The 22429-nt window shown below is 43.0% G+C and overlaps 1 protein-coding gene across 1 annotated transcript in view; it reads right to left on the bottom strand.

The window, feature by feature from the left end:
- Window positions 1-18249, bottom strand: part of HACD3 (3-hydroxyacyl-CoA dehydratase 3) — a 47372-nt gene extending 29123 nt beyond the window's left edge. Inside the window, exon 1 of the mRNA XM_003827985.5 lies at window positions 17947-18249. Within this exon, the coding sequence (XP_003828033.1) occupies window positions 17947-18033 (87 nt within the window). The 5' untranslated portion in view covers window positions 18034-18249. The remainder of the gene's footprint in view (window positions 1-17946) is intronic.
- Between the last annotated feature and the right edge of the window lie 4180 nt (window positions 18250-22429).

The raw sequence follows: 22429 nt of genomic DNA, 5'->3' as shown, positions 1-22429 counted from the left end.
ACAACTTGAGCCCAGGAGGTCGAAGCTGCAGTGAGCTTTTATTGCACCACTGCATTCCAGCCTGGATGACAGACTAAGACCCTGTCTCAAAAAAAGGAGTGAAGAGGGAAAAGGGAATACGAAAACTTTCAAATCATCTTAATCATCTTTTTTTTTTTTTTTTTTTTTTGAGACAGAATCTCCCTCTGTCACCCAGGGCTGGAGTGCAGTGGTGCAATCTCGGCTCACTGCAGCCTCCATCTCCCAGGCTCAAGGATCCTCCCACCTTAGCCTCTCAAGTATCCGGGACTACAGGTCCACATCACCATGCCTGGCTAATATCTTTTTTAAATTTTTTGCAGAGACAAGTCTCACTATGTTGCCCAGGCTGGTCCCGAACTCCTGGGCTCAAGTAACCCTCCACCTCAGCCTACCAAACTGCTGGGATTACAGGCATGAGCCACCATGCCCAACCATCATTTTAAAAATAACAATAAAATCACTTACATCACAGGTCTGCTGTAAGGATTAAATTATAATAGCACACACAGACCCTGGCAACTAGTAAGAATTCACATTCCAGTTGCTTTTTTTCCTCTGACTAAAATGCCCATCTAAGTTTCCATGCCTGTTGAACACTACTTCTCTTTCAAAGTTCAGGTCAAATGTTAATTCCTGTTCTCTCCTCCTCACCCTAACATCAGAATCAACAGTTTCCTTCCTACTTTGTATTCACCTTTACTATAATACTTATCACACTGTTCCACAATCATTGTTGATCGTTTAACTGCCCCTCTTGACCTGACTTCTTTGATGGCAGGGACTGTGTCTTATTCATTTCCATATACCTAATGCCTCAATAACTGTTAAGTGAACTGAAATCAATTCATCCCATTTTCAGAATCTCTGGCAGAACTACAAAGAGTTCACAATAAACTACCTGCTATCTAACCCTTTAGACAAGAGTTTCCTTTGTCATTCAAATCATAAGTATTTATCTTCAAATTTATGTGATTAGTATGTGTGCAGAAGAGTTAATATAGCAAGCCTGAGGCTGCAGTCTTTAAAAGGGCCTGCTTCCAAGATCAGCCTTTGGCTGGCATCTATCTAGAAACTCGGCTTTCCTCCATCACCTAACTAATAAGGGTGGTCCAATGTTCCTAAACTGTGCCTACAAACAATGTGATTTATGGTGAATATCAACTTTCCTTCTAGGAGCCTGAAATTTTGGTACATGTTAGGCAGAGGTTACCTAAGTAACAAGCCCCCAATAAAAATCATGGGTACTTGGCCGGGCGCGGTGGCTCATGCCTGTAATCCCAGCACTTTGGGAGGCCAAGGTGGGTGGATCATGAGGTCAGGAGTTCGAGACCAGCCTGACCAATATGGTGAAACCCTGTCTCTACTAAAAATACAAAAATTAGCCAGGCATGATGGCGTGCGCCTGTAATCCCAGCTACTCAAGAGGCTGAGGCAGGAGAATTGCTTGAACCCAGGAGGCGGAGGTTGCAGTGAGCCGAGATCAGGCCACTGCACTCCAGCCTCGGTGACAGAGTGAGACTCCGTCTCAAAAAAAAAAAGAAAAAAAAAAAAAAAATCCTGGTAACTCAATCACTAACGGGCTTCCCTGGGCAGAAAAGTTATACATAAGTCATTGCATTTTTCGTCGCTGGTGGAGTGTGCTCAAATATACCCCCTCAAAGGAGGAAGAATGATAAAGAGGCTTATACGTGGATTTCTCCAGACTCCACTTGTGCTTTTTTTCCTTTGCTGATCCTGTCCTGTATTCTCCAGCTGTAACAAACCTTAGTCATGAGTACAATTATATACTAAGTCCCATGAATCCTTCGAGCAAATCACTGAGCACACTGGTGGCTGCCGGGGAACCCCAAAACTCTGTGTATTTTTAATGTGATCCTTTTCACCCCAATGTTTTATTTTGAAAACATTTAAATCTACAAAAAAATTGAAAAACTAGGCCAGGCATGGTGGCTCACACCTGCAATCCCAGCACTTTGGAAGGCCAAAGCAGGCAGATCACTTGATGCCAGTAGTTTGGGACCAGCCTGGACTCCAGCCTGGGCGACAGAGCAAGACCCTGTCTCAAGTAAAAAAAGAAAAAATAGTATAATATAATGAAAACTCATATACCTTCTACCAATTGATTGCTAAATGTCATATTTGGTTTTTTTAGGGTGGGGGTAGCCTCCATTCTACAAAATATAATGAAAGCTCCCAATATTTGCTTTTTATATGCATAGTTTTTTGCTGAATTATTTCAAAATGAGCTGCAGACATCATACTTAACCTCCACATATTTCCTCTCCTAAGAAATTATATTATCTTTTATAATTACCAAAGCTTTCTAATACCTAAGAACAATAATTCCATATTATCTAATAAAAAAGCTACATGAACAATTGTCTCAAAGATGTTCAATTGTTTTTGTTATTTACTGTAATGCACGCAACCACTCCAAAACTTAACTTAAAACAACTATTTTATTATCCTACATGATTCTACAGGTTGACTGGGGCTCAGCTATATAGTTCTATTCCATGTGATGTTGGCTGGGGCTATAGTATATTGGGCTGGAACATTCAAGACGGGTCGCTCACTTAGCTCATAATTGTTGCTGGTTGTCATTTGGTAGTTCAGCTAAGACCAGAATAACTATATTTGGCCACTCCATGTGGCTTGGGTCTCCCGCAGCAGGACTGCTCAGTTCCGAGAGGGAATGTCTCAAGAGCAAGTGGTCTAAGAGAGAAGAAGCGGAAGCTGGCAGTTCTCTTACAAAGAGTAAGCCTGGAACTGGTCACAGCATCATTCTCCAGCATTCTATTCACTAAGCTGCCAGAGGGCCTGCCCAGATTCAGGGAAAGAAGAAATAAATTGCGAATTTTGATGGCACTCTTGATGCAGTTATCCTGAAGCCACTACATTTACACTTTAAAAAAATCCAGAACCGGCCGCGGGTGGCTCACGCCTGTAATCCCAGCACTTTGGGAGGCCGAGGCGGGCGGATCACAAGGTCAGGAGATAGAGGCCATCCTGGCTAACACGGTGAAACCCTGTCTCTACTAAAAATACAAAAAAAAAAAAATTAGCCGGGCCTGGTGGCAGGCGCCTGTAGTCCCAGCTACTCAGGAGGCTGAGGCAGGAGAATGGCGTGAACCCGGGAGGCGGAGCTTCCAATGAGCTGAGACACTCCAGCCTGGGCGACAGAGCGAGACTCCGTCTCAAAAAAAAAAAAAAAAATCCAGGATCCAATCCAGGTTCGTGCATTCCTCTTGATTGTCATGCCTATTTTTATTTAATACAGACTTACACTTTTATTTATTAGCCCATGCCAATTGTCTTGTAAAATGTATCATATTCTGGATTTGTCTGGCCATTCCTTCATATTAACCATTTTTAACAAAAATATTTCATAGGTGATATGGTTACTTATGGCATCCTTATGTTAGAGGGTGACAATAAATTTGATCATTAAATTGAGAAGGTGACTGCCAGAACTTTCCACTGTAGTGTTTCCTTTTGTAATTAGCAAGTTACCTAATAATGTAATCTGCCATTCCCTCACAACACTCTTTCATCCAATGGTACGGTCAACCATTGTTAATCCTTACCTGATGCAATTTTACACTGGAGGTCACAAAATTATAATTTTTTTTCTTTTTTTTTTTTTTTTTAGACAGAATTTCCCTTGTTGCCCAGGCTGGAGTGCAATGGTGCCATCTCGGCTCACCGCAACCTCCGCCTCTCGGGTTCAAGCAATTCTCCTGCCTCAGCCTCCCGAGCAGCTGGGATTACAGACACGTGCAACCACGCCCGGCTAATTTTGTATCTTTAGTAGAGACAGGGTTTCTCCATGTTAGTCAGGTTGGTCTCAAACTCCCGACCTCTGGTGATCTGCTGGCCTCGGACTCCCAAAGTGCTGGGATTACAGGCGTGAGCCACCGCACCCGGCAACATTATAATTTTCTAATTCAATCATTCCTTTTTCATTTTCTAGTTGGCATTCTTCTGTAAAAAGGAGTTTTCCCTTTTTCTCCTCTCCCTTTTTTTATTGAAATTTTTATTGAGATATAGATTCACATGAAGCTCTAAGAAATAAATATACACACCTACTGTGTACCCACAAAAATAAAAATTTTTAAAAAAGAAATAGTACTGAGAGATCCCTTGTACACTTTTCCTAGTTTCCCCCAATGGTAGCATTTTACAAAACTATAGTATAAAATCAAAATCAGGATACTGCCATTGACACAACCCACCTATGTTATTCAGATTTCCCAGTTTTACTTGCATTCGCTTGCAGGTATGTGCATGTGCGTCTGTGTGTTAAGTTCTATCCAATTTGATCACATGTATAGGTTCATCTACCAACTGTCACAGTAAAGAGACTGAACAGCTCTAGATCCCTCATCATGCCTTCGCAAACACCACCAGCCTGTACCCTCTCTGGTCTATATTTCTTTTTTACTATCACTATGGGCTCACGGATTTTCTTTTTATTTTTTTCTTTTTTTTGAGATGGAGTCCCACTCTGTCACCCAGGCTGGAGTGCAGTGATGTAATCTCGGCTCACTGCAAGCTCCGCCTCCCGGGTTCACGCCATTCTCCTGCCTCGGCCTCCTGAGTAGCTGGGACTACAGGCGCCCACCACCAGGCCCGGGTAATTTTTTTGTATTTTTAGTAGAGACGAGGTTTCACCATGTTAGCCAGGATGGTCTTGATTTCCTGACCTTGTGATCTGCCCACCTCGGCCTCCCAAAGTGCTGAGATTACAGGTGTGATCCACCACGCCCCGCCGACTCACAGATTTTCTTTTGTGATCCACTCAGCCAAATTCCATTACCATTATTACTCTTGTTGATGTTCAAATTGTCACAGACTTGGCCAGTAGAAATCCCTTCAAATCAAGTCCTGTATGATTCTGACATGACCGTGTAGCTTTTGAGGATACTGTTCTTTCTCTGGCACAGATTTGGAATAATTGGCCATTTTTTCAAGGAGGCATAGTTTCTTTGGTTGGAAATGGTAATGTAGAAGCCATGATCTAAGTACACTGAGGTATAGTCAATGTTCATCTTTCAGTGGGCTAGCTAGGAATTTAAAAAACGATGTCATAGTGAAGTTTCCAATTCAAGCTCTTACAAGGCTTCTCCCTACCTTGTTATTTAAGATTTATATCTTTTACAGTGAAAAGCTTCCTAATAACATTAGTACATTTATATATTTGTTTTATCCCAAAAAAGTTTCAGAATTAGAATATCAATATTTTTTACCAACAATAAACCTACTAATTACTTGCAGAAGTTTCCCTGTGGAAAATAAGAAAAAAGAAAATTTGTATTCAATTTAAAAAAAAAGAAAAGGGAAAAATAACCCTTGTAAGTGTAACATTTAATTGCAGTTCTTTTTGTCCTTAGAATATATTCCACTTAAAGGGGGGAAGGTTGATTTTTAAAAAGGACATGATCTACTAAAGTACCAGAGTATGTGTTCAAATATTATGTGTATTGATTAATTTATCTGTAAGATTTTGTCATCAATTTGATATACAGTTAGGTCCTTTTGGTTCTGTTTATTTAATTTGCTTTTTTCTTTTCTTTCTTTCTTTTTTTTTTTTTTTAGAGAGACAGAGTCTCACTTTGTTGCCAGGCTGGAGTGCAGTGGCACGATCTCGGTTTACTGCAACCTCTGCCTCCTGGGTTCAAGCGATTCTCCTGCCTCAGCCTCCTAAGTAGCTGGGATTACAGGCACATGCCACCGCACCCAGCTAATTTCTGTATTTTTAGTAGAGACAGGGTTTCCCCATGTTGGCCAGGATGGTCTCGATCTCTTGACCTCGTCATCTGCCTGCCTCAGCCTCCCAAAGTGCTGAGATTACAGGCATGAGCCACCAAGCCCGGCCTGTTTTTTTTTAAGACAATTTTATCTTTGAATATGTAAAACATTCCCATTGTTCAAAATTCAAACTTTATAGAATGATTTCCTCAGAAGTCTTGCTCCCAAACCCATCCTCCTCTACCACATTCCTATTCCCCACATACCGGTAACCATTTCACTCATTTCTGGTTTATCTATTCTCTGTATATGCATGTTTTGCAAAAATTTGCAAATATATTTAGATATTCTTATTTTCATCCAGGCACAGTGACTGATGCCTGTAATCCCAGCACTTTGGGAGACCAAGGTGGGTAGATCGCTTGAGCTCAGGAGTTCAAAACCAGCCTGGGCAACATGGTGAAACCCTGTCTCTACAAAAAATACAAAAATTAGCCTGGCGTGATGGCATGTGCCTGTCTGTAGTCCTAGCTACTTGGGAGACTGAGGTAGGAGGTTCACTTGGGCCTGAGAGGTGGAGACTGCAGTGAGCCAGGATCACACCACTGCACTCCAGCCTGGGTGACAGAGTGAGACCCTGTCTCAAACAAACATACAAAACAGATATTCTTTTCTTTTCTTTTTTTTTTTTTTTTTTGAGATGGAGTCTCACTCTGTCGCCAGGCTGGAGTGCAGTGGCATGATCTCAGCTCACTGCAACCTCTGCCTCCCAGGTTCAAGCGATTCTCCTGCCTCAGCCTCCCAAGTAGCTGGGACTACAGGAACATGCCACCACGCCCAGCTAATTTTTGTATTTTTAGTAGAGACACAGTTTCACCATGTTGGCCAGGATGGTCTCGATCTATTGACCTCATGGTCTGCCCACCTCGGCCTCCCAAAGTGCTGGGATTACAGGCGTGAGCCACTGCACCCGGCCAAAACAGATATTCTTATTTTCCTTTCTTTCTATACAAAAAGTAGCATACAATATACATTCTTATACATCTTGCTTTTTTTTTTCACCTAAATAAATCCTTATCAGCTCATAAAGACCTTACTCTTTCTTGTTATAGCTGTATAATACTTAATTGGGTGTATGTAAAAGTTTGTATCATCTTCTAATTCCCCCTTTTGGGGACATAGACAATTTCAAAGAATACCAACCAACTTGAGGTTACTATGAGACCATGGTAAAATTAAACAAAACAAGACCATTGCATAAATTTGTCTAATGACAGGTCACTATGCCAACCACAAAATACCAAATCATAGAACTGTCCCTGCTTTCTGTCAACATCCAATCTATAGCGGACCCCACTTCCTTAGACACCCCCGCCATCACACAAAGCCCAAATCCTATATAACAAGGTCTTTTTTAACACTGTCTTACTGAGATACCACATGTTTCCCTATGATGTGTGTTTTCCCTCACTGGAACAAGCAATAAACCCAACTTATTTAACTACAAGGTGTGTTTTGGTGATCTTTGGCTGAACAGCATTAACAGTTTAAATAAACTCTCAGAGAGCTCTTTCAATAAATTAAAAATACTCAAAGTAATAAGAAAGCTTGTATCACAGTATAATCAGCAGCATTTTTCCCCTCATTATCATGAGGGAAAAAAATAAAATAGTGGTGCATTTTACAATCAATTAAGTCTAAGATATTATAAAATTCTATTTTCACCCAGACTACTGCCCTGAACTCTGTATTTGTATAGTTATATCTCTAGTTCACATTTTCACATGGAAATTGTTTATAACAAGACTCTCAAACTAGTATGTCCAAAAGGGGACTCTTGATTTTGGCCCCTAAACCTCTTCTCCAGTCTTAATCATTTCAGTTGTCATCTACTCTGTGCTTAAGTCAAAATCTTAAGATTAGTCATTAATTCTTTTCTCTTCCTCTCCAACGAGTCCATCAAGGCCTCAAGGTTCTCTTCAGATATATCTCAAATGTGTCCACGGCTTTCCACCTCCACAACCCTAAACTGAGCCACCTCATCTCTTACCCATACTACTATAACAGCCTCCCTAAATGGTTTTCTAGAGTTCACTTTTGCCCCTTTATAATCCACACAGCAGCCAGAATAATCTTTTTTGAAACACAAATCCTACAAAGTCACTTCTCTGTTTAAAACTCTTTAATAGTTTCCCATTGCTCTTACAATAAAACCCAAGCTCCTTACCATGGCAACAAGGCTCTACATGACCTACATCTTGCAAACCCTTCTATCCTCATCTCCAACTTATTTCTCACTACACTCCAAACATACTAATATCCTTTCCGCTCCTGGAACCCCACTAAGCCTTTGCCTGCCTCTAAGTCTGTGGACTTGTTGGAATGTTCTTGCCCCAGTTTTCTGCACCATTTGTTTTATCTTTCAAGTTTCACCCAGCTAGAATATCACCTCTTCAAGGAAGCCTTCCCTGACCACTCTATTTAAAATAGCCTCTACCAATTATTCTCTATTTCATCACCCTCTTTATTTCCCTCATAGCACTTTATCTAGGTAATTATTTATTAACATATCTATTGTCTGTCTCCCTCAATCTGAAGGTAGTGCCTTTATATGTGTTGCTCATTACTGAATATCTAGTACTTAGCACTGTGCCTGGACCATTGTGAGTGGTCAACAGTTACCAGATTATTTAACTTACTGCTTTATAAGTAGTTTTTGTACTGTGGTAATAAACAGCTTAGACTTATTGATTTCTATTATTAAATATTTCAAGCAAAATCAAACAGAAAAATATAGCAAACACCACTATATCTAACATCCATTAGCATTTTGCTTTATTTGCCTCAATTTTTAAAAAAAGAAATAAAACAGAAACAGATACATTATACAATTTCTCAATTCCAATGCCCTCTCCCTCAAACATGCCCCAACTTCGCAGGTAACCACTACTCCAGGATTGGAGTTGGTCGTTTCCACTGTATTTATTTATTCATTAAAACACGTTGGGCATTCATAATATACAGTATGATTTGACATGTCACAAAAATAATTTCATACTGCCTATATCATTCTTCAACTTGCTTTTTATTTGATATTATATTTCTAAGCTTTAATTCTATAAAGATGGTTCTGTTTCATTCATTGTAGCTGTTGTACAGTGTGCCATTGTATAAATATACCACAATTTACCCATTCTTCCAGCTGACAAAAATTGAGGCTGTTTTCAATTTTTTGCTGCAATGAACATTCTACCTCCACCTGTATATGTGTAAGAGCTTCTCTAAAAAGCAAAACTTCCAACTCATAAAGACATACAACTTCAGCTTGACAAGATAGTGTAAAACTGTTCTCCAAATCAATTGTACCAATTAGTACTTCCACCAACTGTATAAAAAAAGTCCGGCTGGGCACGGTGGCTCACATCTGTAATCCTAGCACTTTGGGAGGCCAAGGCAGGCAGATTACTTGAGGTCAGGAGTTCGAGACCAGCATGGCCAACATGGTGAAACCCCATCTCTACTAAAAATACATAAATTAGCAGGGCATGATGGCGGGCGCCTGTAGTCCCAGCTACTCGGGAGGCTGAGGCGGGAGAATCACTTGAGCCCGGGAGGCAGAGATTGCAGTGAGCCAAGATTGAGCCATTGCAATCCAGCCTGGGGCAACATGGTGAGACTCCATCTCAAAAAAAAAAAAAAGTCCTGTCACTGAACATTCTCAGAAACACTTGGTCATGTCAGGCTTTTTCAATTTTCCTACTCTAATGTGAGAAACAGTATCCTATCATTTTAATTTACAGGCATACCCTGGAGCTATTGTAGGTTCTGTTCCAGACCACCACAATAAAGCTAATATCACAATAAAGTGAGTCACACAAAGTTTCTGGTTTCCCAGTACATATAAATGTTATGTTTATATTATACTATAGTCTATTAAGTATGCAGTATTATTCTAAAAAACAGTGTACATACCTTAACTTTAAAATATTTCATTGCTAAAAAATGCTAATGATCATGTGAGCTTCCAGGGAGTTGTAATCTTTTTGCTGGTGGCGGGTCCTGCCTCGATGTTGATGGCTGTGGACTGATCCAGGTGGTGACTGCTGAAGGCTGGGGTGGCTGTGGCAATTTCTTAAAGGAGGACAACAATGAAGTTTGTCTCATTGATTGAGTCTTTCCTTCACTAAAGATTTCTTTGCAGCATGCAATGCTGTTTGATACTGTTTTACCCAGAGAATAATTTCTTTTAAAATCAGAGTATACTCTCAACCCCTGCCACTGCTTTATTAACTAAGTTTATGAAAGAGTATAAACCCTTCATTGTCATTTCAACAATGTTCAGAGCATCTTCATCAGAAATAGATTCCATCTCAATAAATCACTTTCTTTGCTCATCCATAAGAAGCAACTCCTCATCCCTTCAAGTTTTATCATGAGATTGCTGCATTCAGTCACACCTTCAGGCTCCACTTCTAAGTCTAGTTCTCTTGCTATTTCTACCACACCTGCAGTTACTACCTCCACTGAAGTCTTGAACCCCTCAAAATCATCCATGAGGGTTGAATTCCACTTCTTCGAAACTCCTGTTCATTTGTATATTTTGACCTCTTCCTGTGAATCACAAATGATCTTAATGGTATCTAGAATGGTGAATCCTTTCCAGAAGGTTTTCAATTGACTTTGCCCAGATCCATCACAGAATCACTACCTACGACAGTTTTAACCTTACGGAAAGTATTTTCTAAATAAGACCTGAAAGTCAAAATTACTCCTTGATCCATGGGCTGCAAAAGGAATGTTATGTTAGCGGGCATGAAAACAACATTAATCTCCTTGACATTTCCATCAGCACTCTTGGGTGGGACTAGGTGCACTGTCAATGAGCAGTAATATTTTGAAAGGAATATATATATATATATATATATATTTTTTTTTTTTTTCTGAGAAGTTGGCCTCAACAGTGGGCTTAAAATATTCAGTAAACCATTCTGTAAACAAATGTGCTATCATCCAGGAGTCGTTGTTCCACTTACAGAGCATAGGCAGAGTAGATTTAGCATAATTCTTTTTTTTTTTTTTTTGAGACAGAGTCTCTCTCTATTGCCCAGGCTGGAGTGCAGTGGTGCGATCTCAGCTCACTGCAACCTCTGCCTCCCAGATCCAAGCGATTCTCCTGCCTCAGCCTCCCAAGTAGCTGGGATTAAAGGCGCCCGCCACCATGCCCAGCTAATTTTTTGTATTTTTTAGTAGAGACGGGGTTTCGCCATGTTGGTCAGCCTGATCTTGAACTCCTGACCTCAGGTGATCCACCTGCCTCGGCCTCCCACAGTGCCGGGATTACAGACATGAGCCACCATGCCCGGCCGATTTAACATAATTCTTAAGGGCCCTAGGATTTTCAGAATGGTAAAGGGGCACTGGCTTCAACTTCAAGCCACCAGCTGCATTAGCCCCTAACAAAAGAGTCAGACTGTCCTTTGAAGCTTTGAGGCCAGGCATTGACTTCTCCTCTCTAACTATAAAAGTCCTCCATGGCATCTTCTTCCAGTAGAAGGCTGTTACATTGAAAATCTGTTGTTCAGTGTAGCCACCTTCATCAAGGATCTTAGTTAGATCTTCTGGATAACTTGCTGCAGCTTCTACAATCAGCACTTGTAGCTTCACCTTGCACTTTTATGTTATGGAGCCTTTCCTTAAGCCTCATGAATCAACTTCTGCTAGCTTCAAATTTCTCTTCTGCAGCTTCCTCACCTCTCAGCCTTCATAGAATTGAAAGAGTTGGGGCCTTGTTCTGGATTAGGCTTTGGCTTAAGAGAATGTCGTGGCTGATTTATATTCTATCCAGACCACTCAAACTTTCTTCATATCAGCAATATGGATATTTTGCTTTCTTATCATTTGGGTGTTCACTGGAATAGCACTTTTAATTTCCTTCAAAAATTGTTTCTTTGCATTCACAACTTGGCTGCTTGGTGCAAGAGGCCTAGCTTTCAGCCTGTCTCAGTTTTGACATGCCTTCCTCACTAAGCTTAATGATTTCTAGCTTTTGATTTAAAGTGAGACATGTGCAACTCTTCACTTTAACACTTAGAAGCCATTGTAGGGCTTTTTTGTTTGTTTTGTTTTTGAGACAGAGTCTCACTCTGCCACTGGAGTGCGGTGGCGTGATCTCAGCTCACCCAACTTCAGCCTCCCAGGTTCAAGTGATTCTCCTGCCTCAGCCTCCTGAGTAGTTAGGAATACAGGCACCCGCCACCACACCTAGCTAATTTTTGTATATTTTTAGTAGAGACGGGGTTTCACCATGTTGGCCAGGCTGGTCTCCTGACCTCAAGTGACACACCCACCACAGCCTCCCAAAGTGCTGGGATTACAGGCATGAGCCATCACACCCGACCCCATTGTAGGGTTATTAACTGGCCTAATTTCAATATTGTTGTGTCTCAGAGGAGAGGCCCAAGGAGAGGGAGAAAGATGGAGGAATGGCCAGTGAGAGCAGTCAGAACACATACATTTATCGATTAAGTTCACCATCTTATATAGGTGCATTTCATTTTGCCACAAAACAATCACAATAGTGGCTGGGCACAGTGGCTCAAACCTGTAATCCCAGCACTTTGGGAGGCCGAGGTGGGCAGGCCACTTGAGCTTAGGAGTTCGAGACCAACCTCGTCTCTACAAAAAATACAAAAACTAGCTGGGCACAGTGGCACATGCCTGCAGTCCCAGCTACTTGGGAAGCAGAGGTGGAAGGATCACTTGAGGCTGGGAGGCGGAGGTTGCAGTGGGCCAAGATCACACCACTGCACTCCAGCCTGGGTGACAGAGTGAGACCCTGTCTCAAAAATAAATAAATAAATAATAAACAATCACAATAGTAACATCAAGGCTAGGCACAGTGGTTCAAGCCTGTAACCTCAGGGTTCTGGGAGGCCAAGGCAAGAGGATTGCTTAAGTCCAGGAGTTCAAGACCAGCCTGGCCAACATAATGAGACCCCACCTCTAAAAAAATTTAAAAATTGAAAATTAGCTAGGCAGGTACCTGTAGTCCTACTTGGTAGGCTGAGCCAGGAGGACTGCTCAAACCCAGGAGTTCAAGGCTACAGTGAGCTATGATCACACTGCTGCACTCCAACCTGGGCAACAGAGTGAGACCCTGCCTCAAAAAAAAAAAAAAAAGTTAACATCAAAGATCACTGATCACAGATCACCAGAACAGATATAATAATAATGAAAAAATCTGAACGATTCCAAGAATTAACAAAATACAACACAGAGACACTAAGTGAACACATGCTGTTGGAAAAATGACGCCAACAGACTTTGTTGCCACAACCTTCAATTTGTCAAAACCTCATTATCTGCAAAGCACAATAAAGCAAAGCACAATAAAACAAGGTATGCCTGTACATGTGCCTGGTCATAATTGCAGTCAAGCATCTTTTCAGACTTATTGGCCATTCTTGTTTCCTTTTACTCCGAAATGTTTATATTATCTGCCCCTTTTTCTATTAGGTAATACGTCTTTTGCCTATTGGTCTGTAGGTGTTCTTTAAATAGTCATGATATTAGTCATCTCTCAATGATATGCACTGCAAATGTCTTCTTCAAGTTTGTCTTAAATATGCCAATCTTTGTCTTTAGGGTTTGTGTTTTGTGCATCTTGCTTAACACATTCTCCCCCTTTCCAATATTATAAAGATAGTCTCCTATATTTCTTTTTAGTAGTTTTTCTTTATGCGTTTAGGTCATTAATGCACCTGAAACTGATTTTTGTGTATGGCATAAGGCAGGATCTTATTTTCTTTTTGCCATTTGGATTACCAATTGTCCCAGTACAATTTCCTGAATGGGTCATTCTCTCCTCATTAATTTGTAAGAGCGCCTCTTGTCATACCTTAACTTTTCATATATGAATAGGTCTGCTAATAGGCCCTATTCTTCCATTGCTCTGTGACCATCCCTCTCATCTAAGGTTTAATATCGCAATCATCATAATCACTCACTTGAACTGCACACTAGAATTTGCAAAGCACTTTCAAATCCATTTTCCAATTCAAATCTCAAAATGGTCCTATGAGTTAGGCACTACTGTTCGTATCTGTCTGGATGAAGAGCGTCAGGTTCATAAAGGTTAAGTGAATCATGGTCACTAGAGCATAAGTGTAATAAGAACAAGGACCCAATCTCATGTGTTCAGTTAGCACTCTTTCCACCAGACTCTGTTAGGTAAGGACAGGAACAATATCTTTCAAACAGCTCTCAAATACAGCTACGCTCTGTTCTCTGCTCACAACACCCAAAACAAACAAGCACCTTGTAAATAAACCAATGCTTTAACAACTATGTTTTTCGGGACAAACACGTTCATTATGCTCATCGTGAAAGTAAATTCGATTTTGAAAGTAACCCTGCTTTAGCTGGCCTCTTTGCTACCATTCACCTCAAGCACAGACGATGCCACTGCTGAAGTCTTTATTGTCCACCATTTCTCCTCACATCAGCCGTGTTCTCTCATAGTCACTAGCCCTGCAGCATCAAAGACAGAATAGAGATGTGATGACTGGACAGTTCCCTGTGTCAGGATGGAGGGAGACAGAGCCAATGCCTCCAAACTGGAACTTAACACTTTAAAACTCACACTTACACATAAGCTGTGGGTCATGCTATAGAAAGCAGAGAGTGTTAAAGTGCTGTCCAAGAACCCCACACCTAGCTTAATGATAGACAAGAGTAGGTACTCCATAAACGATTTTTACTGAACAAATAAATGAAGTGCTTCATCCAGAGCCAGAACCACTGGTTTCTTTTCTTTTTTTTTTTTTTTTTTTTGAGACGGAGTCTCGCTCTGTCCCCCAGGCTGGAGTGCAGTGGCGCAATCTCGGCTCACTGCAAGCTCCACCTCCCGGGTTCACGCCATTCTCCTGCCTCAGCCTCCTGGTAGCTGGGACTATAGGCGCCCGCCACCACGCCTGGCTAATTTTTTTGTATTTTTAGTAGAGACGAGGTTTCACCGTGTTAGCCAGGATGGTCTCGATCTGCTGACCTCATGATCCACCCGTCTCGGCCTCCCATAGTGCTGGGATTACAGGCATGAGCCACCACACCCGGCTGCTTTTCTTTTTTTTTTTTTTTTTTTTTAATAAGAAATCTGCACATGTAAAACCACTGGTTTCAACAGGCCCTGCACAGAGCAATCAGTTGAGAAAGAAAAAAAAAGGCAACCCGTGACACTCCAGAAGCAGCATAGCACTCACAGCCAGGCCATGTTATTCTCCTATGGGACATAAACAATCTCACAGAATACCAACCTCAGACAAGGTTACTCTGAAATCCTCATAAAATGAGACAAAGGCCATTTCACAATTTTGTTATAAGCACAGACAAATACATAGTGGCTATGCCACCCACGAAATACCAAACACCCTCTGGCCAAATTGAGTGACTGCTACTCCTGTAGCAATTACAGTTTTGTTCTTATACTAGTCTCCCTGCCCTACAGATAAGATTTATTCAGATACCCAACCACGAAACTCCCATATTTTCTTACAGGATCTTATCTGAAGTGAAACCCAACCTCCTTAACCCTCCCCTCCCCTAATCACCAACACCCAAATCCTATAATCAGTTCTAACACCCTCCTAACGAAACACCCCAGGGTTCCCCATGGAGTATGCTCTCTCAATGCAATGAGTAATAAACCCAACTTGTTTAACTACGGGTGTGTTATTGGTGGCCTTTGGGCATTGACACGGCTTAAGTCAGAGATTACAAGTGTCTAAAAGTCTATGCCTTTCTCTTTCTGGAACATTCTCCCAGTCTTAGTTTGACAAAAATAATTCTCATTTCTGGAAGTCATCACTAACTAAATGAAAGAAAGGTAACAAATTCCTTTAACACCAGATACCTGGTTCAACATCCAACTCCAATTCTACCAATAAACATATTCCTACACAAAACTTTTTGTTTGTATATGATACGCCTCCTTCTAGATAGCATGCCCTTGAAAAGCTGGGTCTGACTCATCTTTGTAAATCTGTACTACCTTACATGTGTTAGAGGATTGCTAACACATGTAAACACTCTTTTATGAGGGTAACATCATGCTTTTAAACTAATGGTAGTTGAAATATGGGTGCCTCAAAACTACAGATGTGAAACCCCAGAGAAAACAAAAACTCAATAAGGGGGAAAAATGATTTATTTTTCCCCAAAAATTTTTAGATGGTTACTTTTTTTTTTTTTTTTTTTTTTTTGAGACAGAGTTTCACTCTTGTTGCCCAGGCTGGAGTGCAATGGCACCATCTCAGTTCACCGCAACCTCCGCCTCCCGGGTTCAAGCAATTCTCCTGCCTCAGCCTCCCGAGTAGCCAACATAGTGAATTACACGCATGCACCACCATGCCCGGCTAATTTTGTATTTTTAGTAGAGATGGGGTTTCTCCATGTTGGTCAGGCTGGTGTCGAACTCCTGACCTCAGGTGATCCTCCCGCCTCGGCCTCCCAAAGTGTTGGCATTACAGGCGTGAGCCACAGCACCCGGCCTGTTCCGTACTTTTTTATTGACTGCTGGAAGAACCCTCTCTAGACGGGGACTTTGATCCCCATCTACAAAAGATTTTGTTTGTTTTTTCCTATTCTATTAAACCACCCTGGAGCAGTAGAGGGAGACAGCACAGAACATTTACTCATACTCTGACCCAAAAGTATAGCCTCAGTCTGGATGAACACATTAAATGACACACCATGCAATGTCATAGCCTATTTAAAGGCATTCTGGCCACTACTGTCTTCATCTTTCAACAGGAAAACTGTTTACATTCCAGAAGCAAAGATTATACTAAATTCAATAAATTCAAGTCGACACTCAGAAAGCACCTACATTTTACTGGATCCACGGGTGATCCAAGCAGATGCCTGTTCAGAGGCAGAGAGAGTTAAATGGAGTGAAAGAGATGACAAAGTGCCATAGATGTTAAGGAGAAGTTTCCAATAAGAATGACTGTAGAAAGAACCTTCCAGAGGCTGGGCGCGGTGGCTCATGCCTGTAATCCCAGCACTTTGGAAGGCCGAGACGGGTGGGTCACCTGAGGTCAGAAGTTCGAGACCAGCCTGGCCAACATGGTGAAACCCTGTCGCTACTAAAAATACAAAAATTAGCCAGGCGTGGTGGCACGCGTCTGTAATCCCAGCTACTTGGGAGGCTGAGGCAGGAGAATCCCTTGAACCCGGGAGGCAGAGGTTGCGGTGAGCCGAGATCGCGCCATTGCACTCCAGCCTGGGCGACAAGAGCGAAACTCCGTCTCAAAAAAAAAGAAAAGAAAAAGAAAGAAAGAAAGAACCTTCCAGAATGAAAATTCCAGTTTCTCAAAGCCCAGAATCTTTAGTTTGGACAGAGACATGAGGATACACAGGTCCTGGAGTCTCCACTATTACGTGCCTTCAGCTTGCTTACATTAAGGGCCAAGGAGCTCAAACAGAAATGCTTCATGTAACTTAAGAACTTTTTAAGTTCTCTGTGCAACTCAGCAAACCTGAGCTCACAACCTTCAGAACAGAGGGGGAAATCACTTCCTCCAGCTCTTGTGAATTTTAAAATTAAAAGTAATGAGAATGATTTCCATCACTGAACGGTTGCGAGGTGGGTGTGGCCCCCCCATGGCCCCCCACCCCTCCCCCTCCCCCACCTCCCGCAGCGCCCAGCCTCAGTAATGTCCGAGGGGCCTGGCTGGACCTCTCAGGACAGCGGCAGGCATCCAGCTACGGCCCAGCAAGCCGCTGTCACAACCGCACCCCTGACCCAACAAGCTCATCCCACATCTCGAAGGGCCCCAGCCAACTCGAACCCCGACGGCCAGGCAGCCAGGGCCGGGCCTGGGCTCCATGAAGGCCGCCGACTGCGAACAAAGAAGAGGCCCGGGGTAGCCTGAGAGGCCCAGGCAGAGCTCTCTGGGGACCCGAAGGTTCCTGCAGCCCTCGGGGGGTTGTGCCCCCGGCCCGAGATCTGCAGATGAGCCCCGAAAAGCGCCAGCACGCCGTAAGCGCACCGCGTCGCCGACCTTGTTGGCGCACTGCAGGCTCTCCGGCGTGCACGCGGACAAAGGGGGCAGGGGTCCTGGCGGGTACCCGGAGCCGCGATCCCGCGCGCTTCCCGCCGCCCGACCCGGCCTTTACCTGTACGTCACTCAGCTCCACGCGCAGATATAGCTCGCGGTGTCGCTGAGCCCAGTAGACATGCGGCGTCAACACCTGATTCTCCATGGCCACACTTGCCCAGGGCGCGGGGAGGCTAGGCTCGCTGCGCCTCGCTGCCTCAGGTAGTGCTCTGCTGGCGCGAGCAGAAAGCAGGCCTCAAACCCCAGCGCTCCTGAGCGCCTGCAACCCGGCACCTCGAGACACCCCACGCTCGCGGGCCGCGCCTGCGCAGTGACGCGCCGGGATGGCGGCGGCGCCAGCAGCGGGCCTTGGCGCGAGCCGGGCGGGGGCGGGGCGCAGGCGGGATAGGGGCAGGCCGGGGCACAGAGACGCCGCAGCTCGCCGCGGCCGCCTAGGGAATTGGAATCAGCGGGTGGTCTGCTCTCCCCACTCGTCTTCAGGGACATGCTTTAAAATAAGCTTTAAAATAAAAAAGGCCGGAGACTTATGGGGGACCGATCAGCATGGAAAAGAGTTTGGGACTGGTGTCTCTGGACGGTCCCTCGCATTCTGTTTACTGAGTACCTACTGTGTGCCTGGGTTTCAAAGCTAAACACTGGAACAACAGAAGTGAGACACAGTCCCTTCTGTCTTAGAACTCCCAGCCTATTAAAAGATGCAAGTAATTACAGATGAAATGAGGATAATAATGGTGATAGGGGACATGGTGTGGGAGCAGCGTGGAAGAGCGTTCCAACAAGGGAAAATAAAGACCAGGGCAGCGCTGCCCAATAAAACTGTAGGTGATGATGGAAATATTGCACATTGCGCTCTTTAATACGGTAGCCACTAGCCACACGAGGCTTTTGAGTACTTGAACTGAATAACTGAATTTTCAATTTTACTCACTTCTGTTTTTTTGTTGTTGTTGTTGTTTTGTTTTGAGACGGAGTTTCGCTCTTGTTGCCCAGGCTGGAGTGCAATGGCGCGATCTCGGCTCACCGCAACCTCTGCCTCCCGGGTTCAAGTGATTCTCCTGTCTCAGCCTCCCGAGTAGCTGGGATTACAGGCATGCGCCACCGGCTAATTTTGTATTTTTAGTAGAGACGGGGTTTCTCCATGTTGGTCAGGCTGGTCTCGAACTCCCGACCTCAGGTGATCCGCCCGCCTTGGCCTCCCAAAGTGCTGAGATTATAGGCGTGAGACACCGCGCCCGGCCAATTTTATTCACTTCTAATTTAAACTTAAATATCCATATTTTTGGTGGCTATTCTATTGGACAGTGCAGGAGACTGTCTCAAAAAAATAGGAAACTCAAACTAGAGACAACACTCATTTATGTCTTACTTAAGCTGTCTTGTCTGTATCGGGTTTCATCCCCAAGTTCTTCTGCAGAGACGAATTTAATGGGAAGAAATATTTATATGAAAACTAGAACTCTGGGACAAAAATGGAACTCATATTCAATCCTGTTAGCTCCCATTTATTTAGCAAAGTGATTCTATTAGCACCTGTTTGTTTAGCAGAGGGATCTAACGCTGAAAACAAATTCTGCTAGCTCTCTGGAAACATTTAGCTCAAGAGTGGACAGAATAAAATATAGAGAGTTTTCATATAATGAATGTGCTGAGCTCACAAAGAGTTTATGATGATAGGAACTGAGGGCCGTGGGAACCATTGTCAGACATTTGAGAGCCAACCCTTGAGAACGGGATGGTGAAATGCGAGTAGGAATTTGACCGAGTAAGAACCAGGTAGGCCGTGGAAGCACAGGGCGCTTGCTTCGTTCACAGGTGAAAAGATGTGGACCAGGTGCAGTGTCTCACGCGTGTAATCCCAGCACTTTGGGAGGACGAGGCGGGAGGATCGCTGGAGCCCAGGGGTTTGAGACCAGCCTGGGAAAAATGGCAATACACTGTCTCTACAAAAAATACAACAGTTAGCAGGGCGTGGTTGGCGCGCCCCTGGGGTCCGAGCTACTCGGGAGGCTAGGGTGGAAGAATTGCTTAAGCCCAGGAGGCGAGATCGCGCCACTGCACTCCAGCTTGGGTGACAGTGTGAGGCCCTGTCTTAAAATTTAAAAAAGAGAGAGGGTTGTGGAAGGAGGTTCTGCTGCTAGGGATTAAAGGCATAGAGGAGAGAGGTCGCCCTGAATCTGGAAAGGCAGAGGGTGCATTAGGAAAGTCTTTGTTTGCTTCACTGAGGTGCCTATACTGTATCCCACAGACACATGGGAGCCAAGGAAGTTTGTTAACCTGGAGATTAGTAAAATCAAATGTGCTCAGCAAGAAAGACCTGTCAGAGAGGAGGAGGAATTGGTAGTAGGCAAAGCAATTGGAGACCAATGCAATCTGCCAAGAATGAGTTGATGAAAGCAGTGACGTTGACAGTCTTGAATTTTAACGATAAAATATTTTTTATGATAAAGGTATTTTATTGTATTGTGTTTACTACAATGCAGATGCAATATGGGGCACTTTTTTAAAAAATTGAGGTGTAGTTTACATATAGAACATGGGTAAATCTTATTCAGTTTAAGCTGAATTTTTCTATATGTATATATCCATGTAATTATCACCTAGATCAAGATCTGGAATATTTCCAGTATCCCAGAGGTTATTTCATGTTAAAATATCTTTGCTTCTCAGTAATTACTATCCTGATATATCACCATAGAGTCTTTTTTGTCTGTTCTGTTCTTGAATTTTATATAAATGGAACCTACAGTATCTGGTTTCTTTTTCTTTTTTCTTTTTTTTTTTTGAGACAGAGTCTTGCTCTGTCACCCAGGATGGAGTGCAGTGGTGCAGTCTCGGCTCACTGCAACCTCGGCCTCCCAATTCAAGCAATTCTCCTGCCTCAGCCTCCCAAGTAGCTGGGATTACAGGTGTCCGCCATCACGCCCAGCTAATTTTTGTATTTTTAGTAGAGACGGGGTTTCACCATGTTGGTCAGGATGGTCTCTAACTCCTGACCTCGTGATCTGCCTGCCTCAGCCTCCCAAAGTGCTGGGATTACAGGCATGAGCCACCGTGCCTGGCCCCTAATTTTTGTATTTTAGTAGATACGGGGTTTCACCATCTTGGCCAGGCTAGTCTTGAACTCCTGACCTCATGATCCACCCGCTTCAGCCTCCCAAAGTGCTGGGATTACAGATGTGAGCCACCGCACCGGGCCTTGGTTTCTTTCATCAACATAATGTGTATGAGATTTATCCATGTTGCTGAGTGAATCAGTAATTCATTCTTTTAGTTTTTGGTTTTGCTCTGTAGTAGTTGACTATATGAGTATACCACAAATTATTTATCCATTCTCCTATCGATGGATATTTGTGTTGTTTCTAGTTTTTAGCTATTACAAATAAAGCTGCTCTGAATATTTGTGTACCTGTCTTTTGGGGATAAATGCTCTTAATTATCTTGGAATAAATACCTATGAAGGGAATTGCTAGGTTACACAGGTGTATGATTAGCTTTAGTAGGTGTGCTAAGCAGTTTTACAAAGTGTTTTGGTCAATTTACATTCCACGGCAATGTTTGAAAGTTCTAGTTGCTCTATATCCCTAGTATTTTCAGTCTTTTTAATTTAATTTTATTTTATTTTATTTTATTTTATTTTTTGAGAAAGAGTCTTGCTCTGTTGCCCAGGCTGGAGTGCATTGGCGCGATCTCAGCTCACTGCAACTTCTACCTCCGCAGTTCAAATGATTCTCCTACCTCAGCCTCCCAAGTAGCTGGGATTATAGGTGTGCACCACCACACCTGGCTAATTTTTGTATTTTTAGTAGAGATGGGGTTTCACCATGTTGGCCATGCTGGTCTCAAACTTCTAGGCTCAAATGGTCTCAAACTCCTGGGCTCAAGTGATCCTCCTGCTGCAGCCTCCCAGGCGTGAGCCACAGCACCCAGCCTAATTTTTTTTTTCCAGCACCACACCCACCCCCAGCCAATGTTTTTAATTGTAGCCATCCTGGTAGGTGGGTAATAAAAAATAGAATAATTTTAATTCAGCGTATTTGAAACCTGAGGCTTATCAGCTGACTTCTGCCAAGGTGAAAGCTATTGATATAGAAGAAGACTGAATGTTGGCATTTTGCCTCAGATGCTTCATAAGAAAGGTCCAGTGAAAGTGGGCCTATCCAGCCTGGTTTGACCACTAGTAACATACTGCAAAATGACTTCTTTAGGCCTGAGTTTCCACATTCATCAAATTAGGTAAATTTGATGAGTTGGATTTGGTTCCCTCTAATGCTCTTATCAGCTGTTTCTAAATTTTTCTGCAAAGAGACCCCACTATTATGGACCCCTCTCTGCAAGAGAAATCTAACAAGAAAAAAAATAGAAATGGAGAGAGGAAAGAGTATCATTCTGGTGAACTATAAAACTCCAGGGTGGGGCTGGACATGGTGGCTTATGCTGTAATCCCAATGCTTTGGGAGGCTGAGGTGGGAGGATCGCTTGAGTTTAAGAGTTCGAGACCAGCCTGGGCAAAACAGTGAGACCCCATCTCTAGAAAAAATTTT

This window comes from Pan paniscus, chromosome 16, assembly GCF_029289425.2.
Source record: "Pan paniscus chromosome 16, NHGRI_mPanPan1-v2.0_pri, whole genome shotgun sequence".
Taxonomy (NCBI): Eukaryota; Metazoa; Chordata; class Mammalia; order Primates; family Hominidae; genus Pan; species Pan paniscus.
The sequence above is the reverse complement of the archived record's forward strand: the minus strand, read 5'-3'. Positions and strand labels throughout refer to the sequence as shown.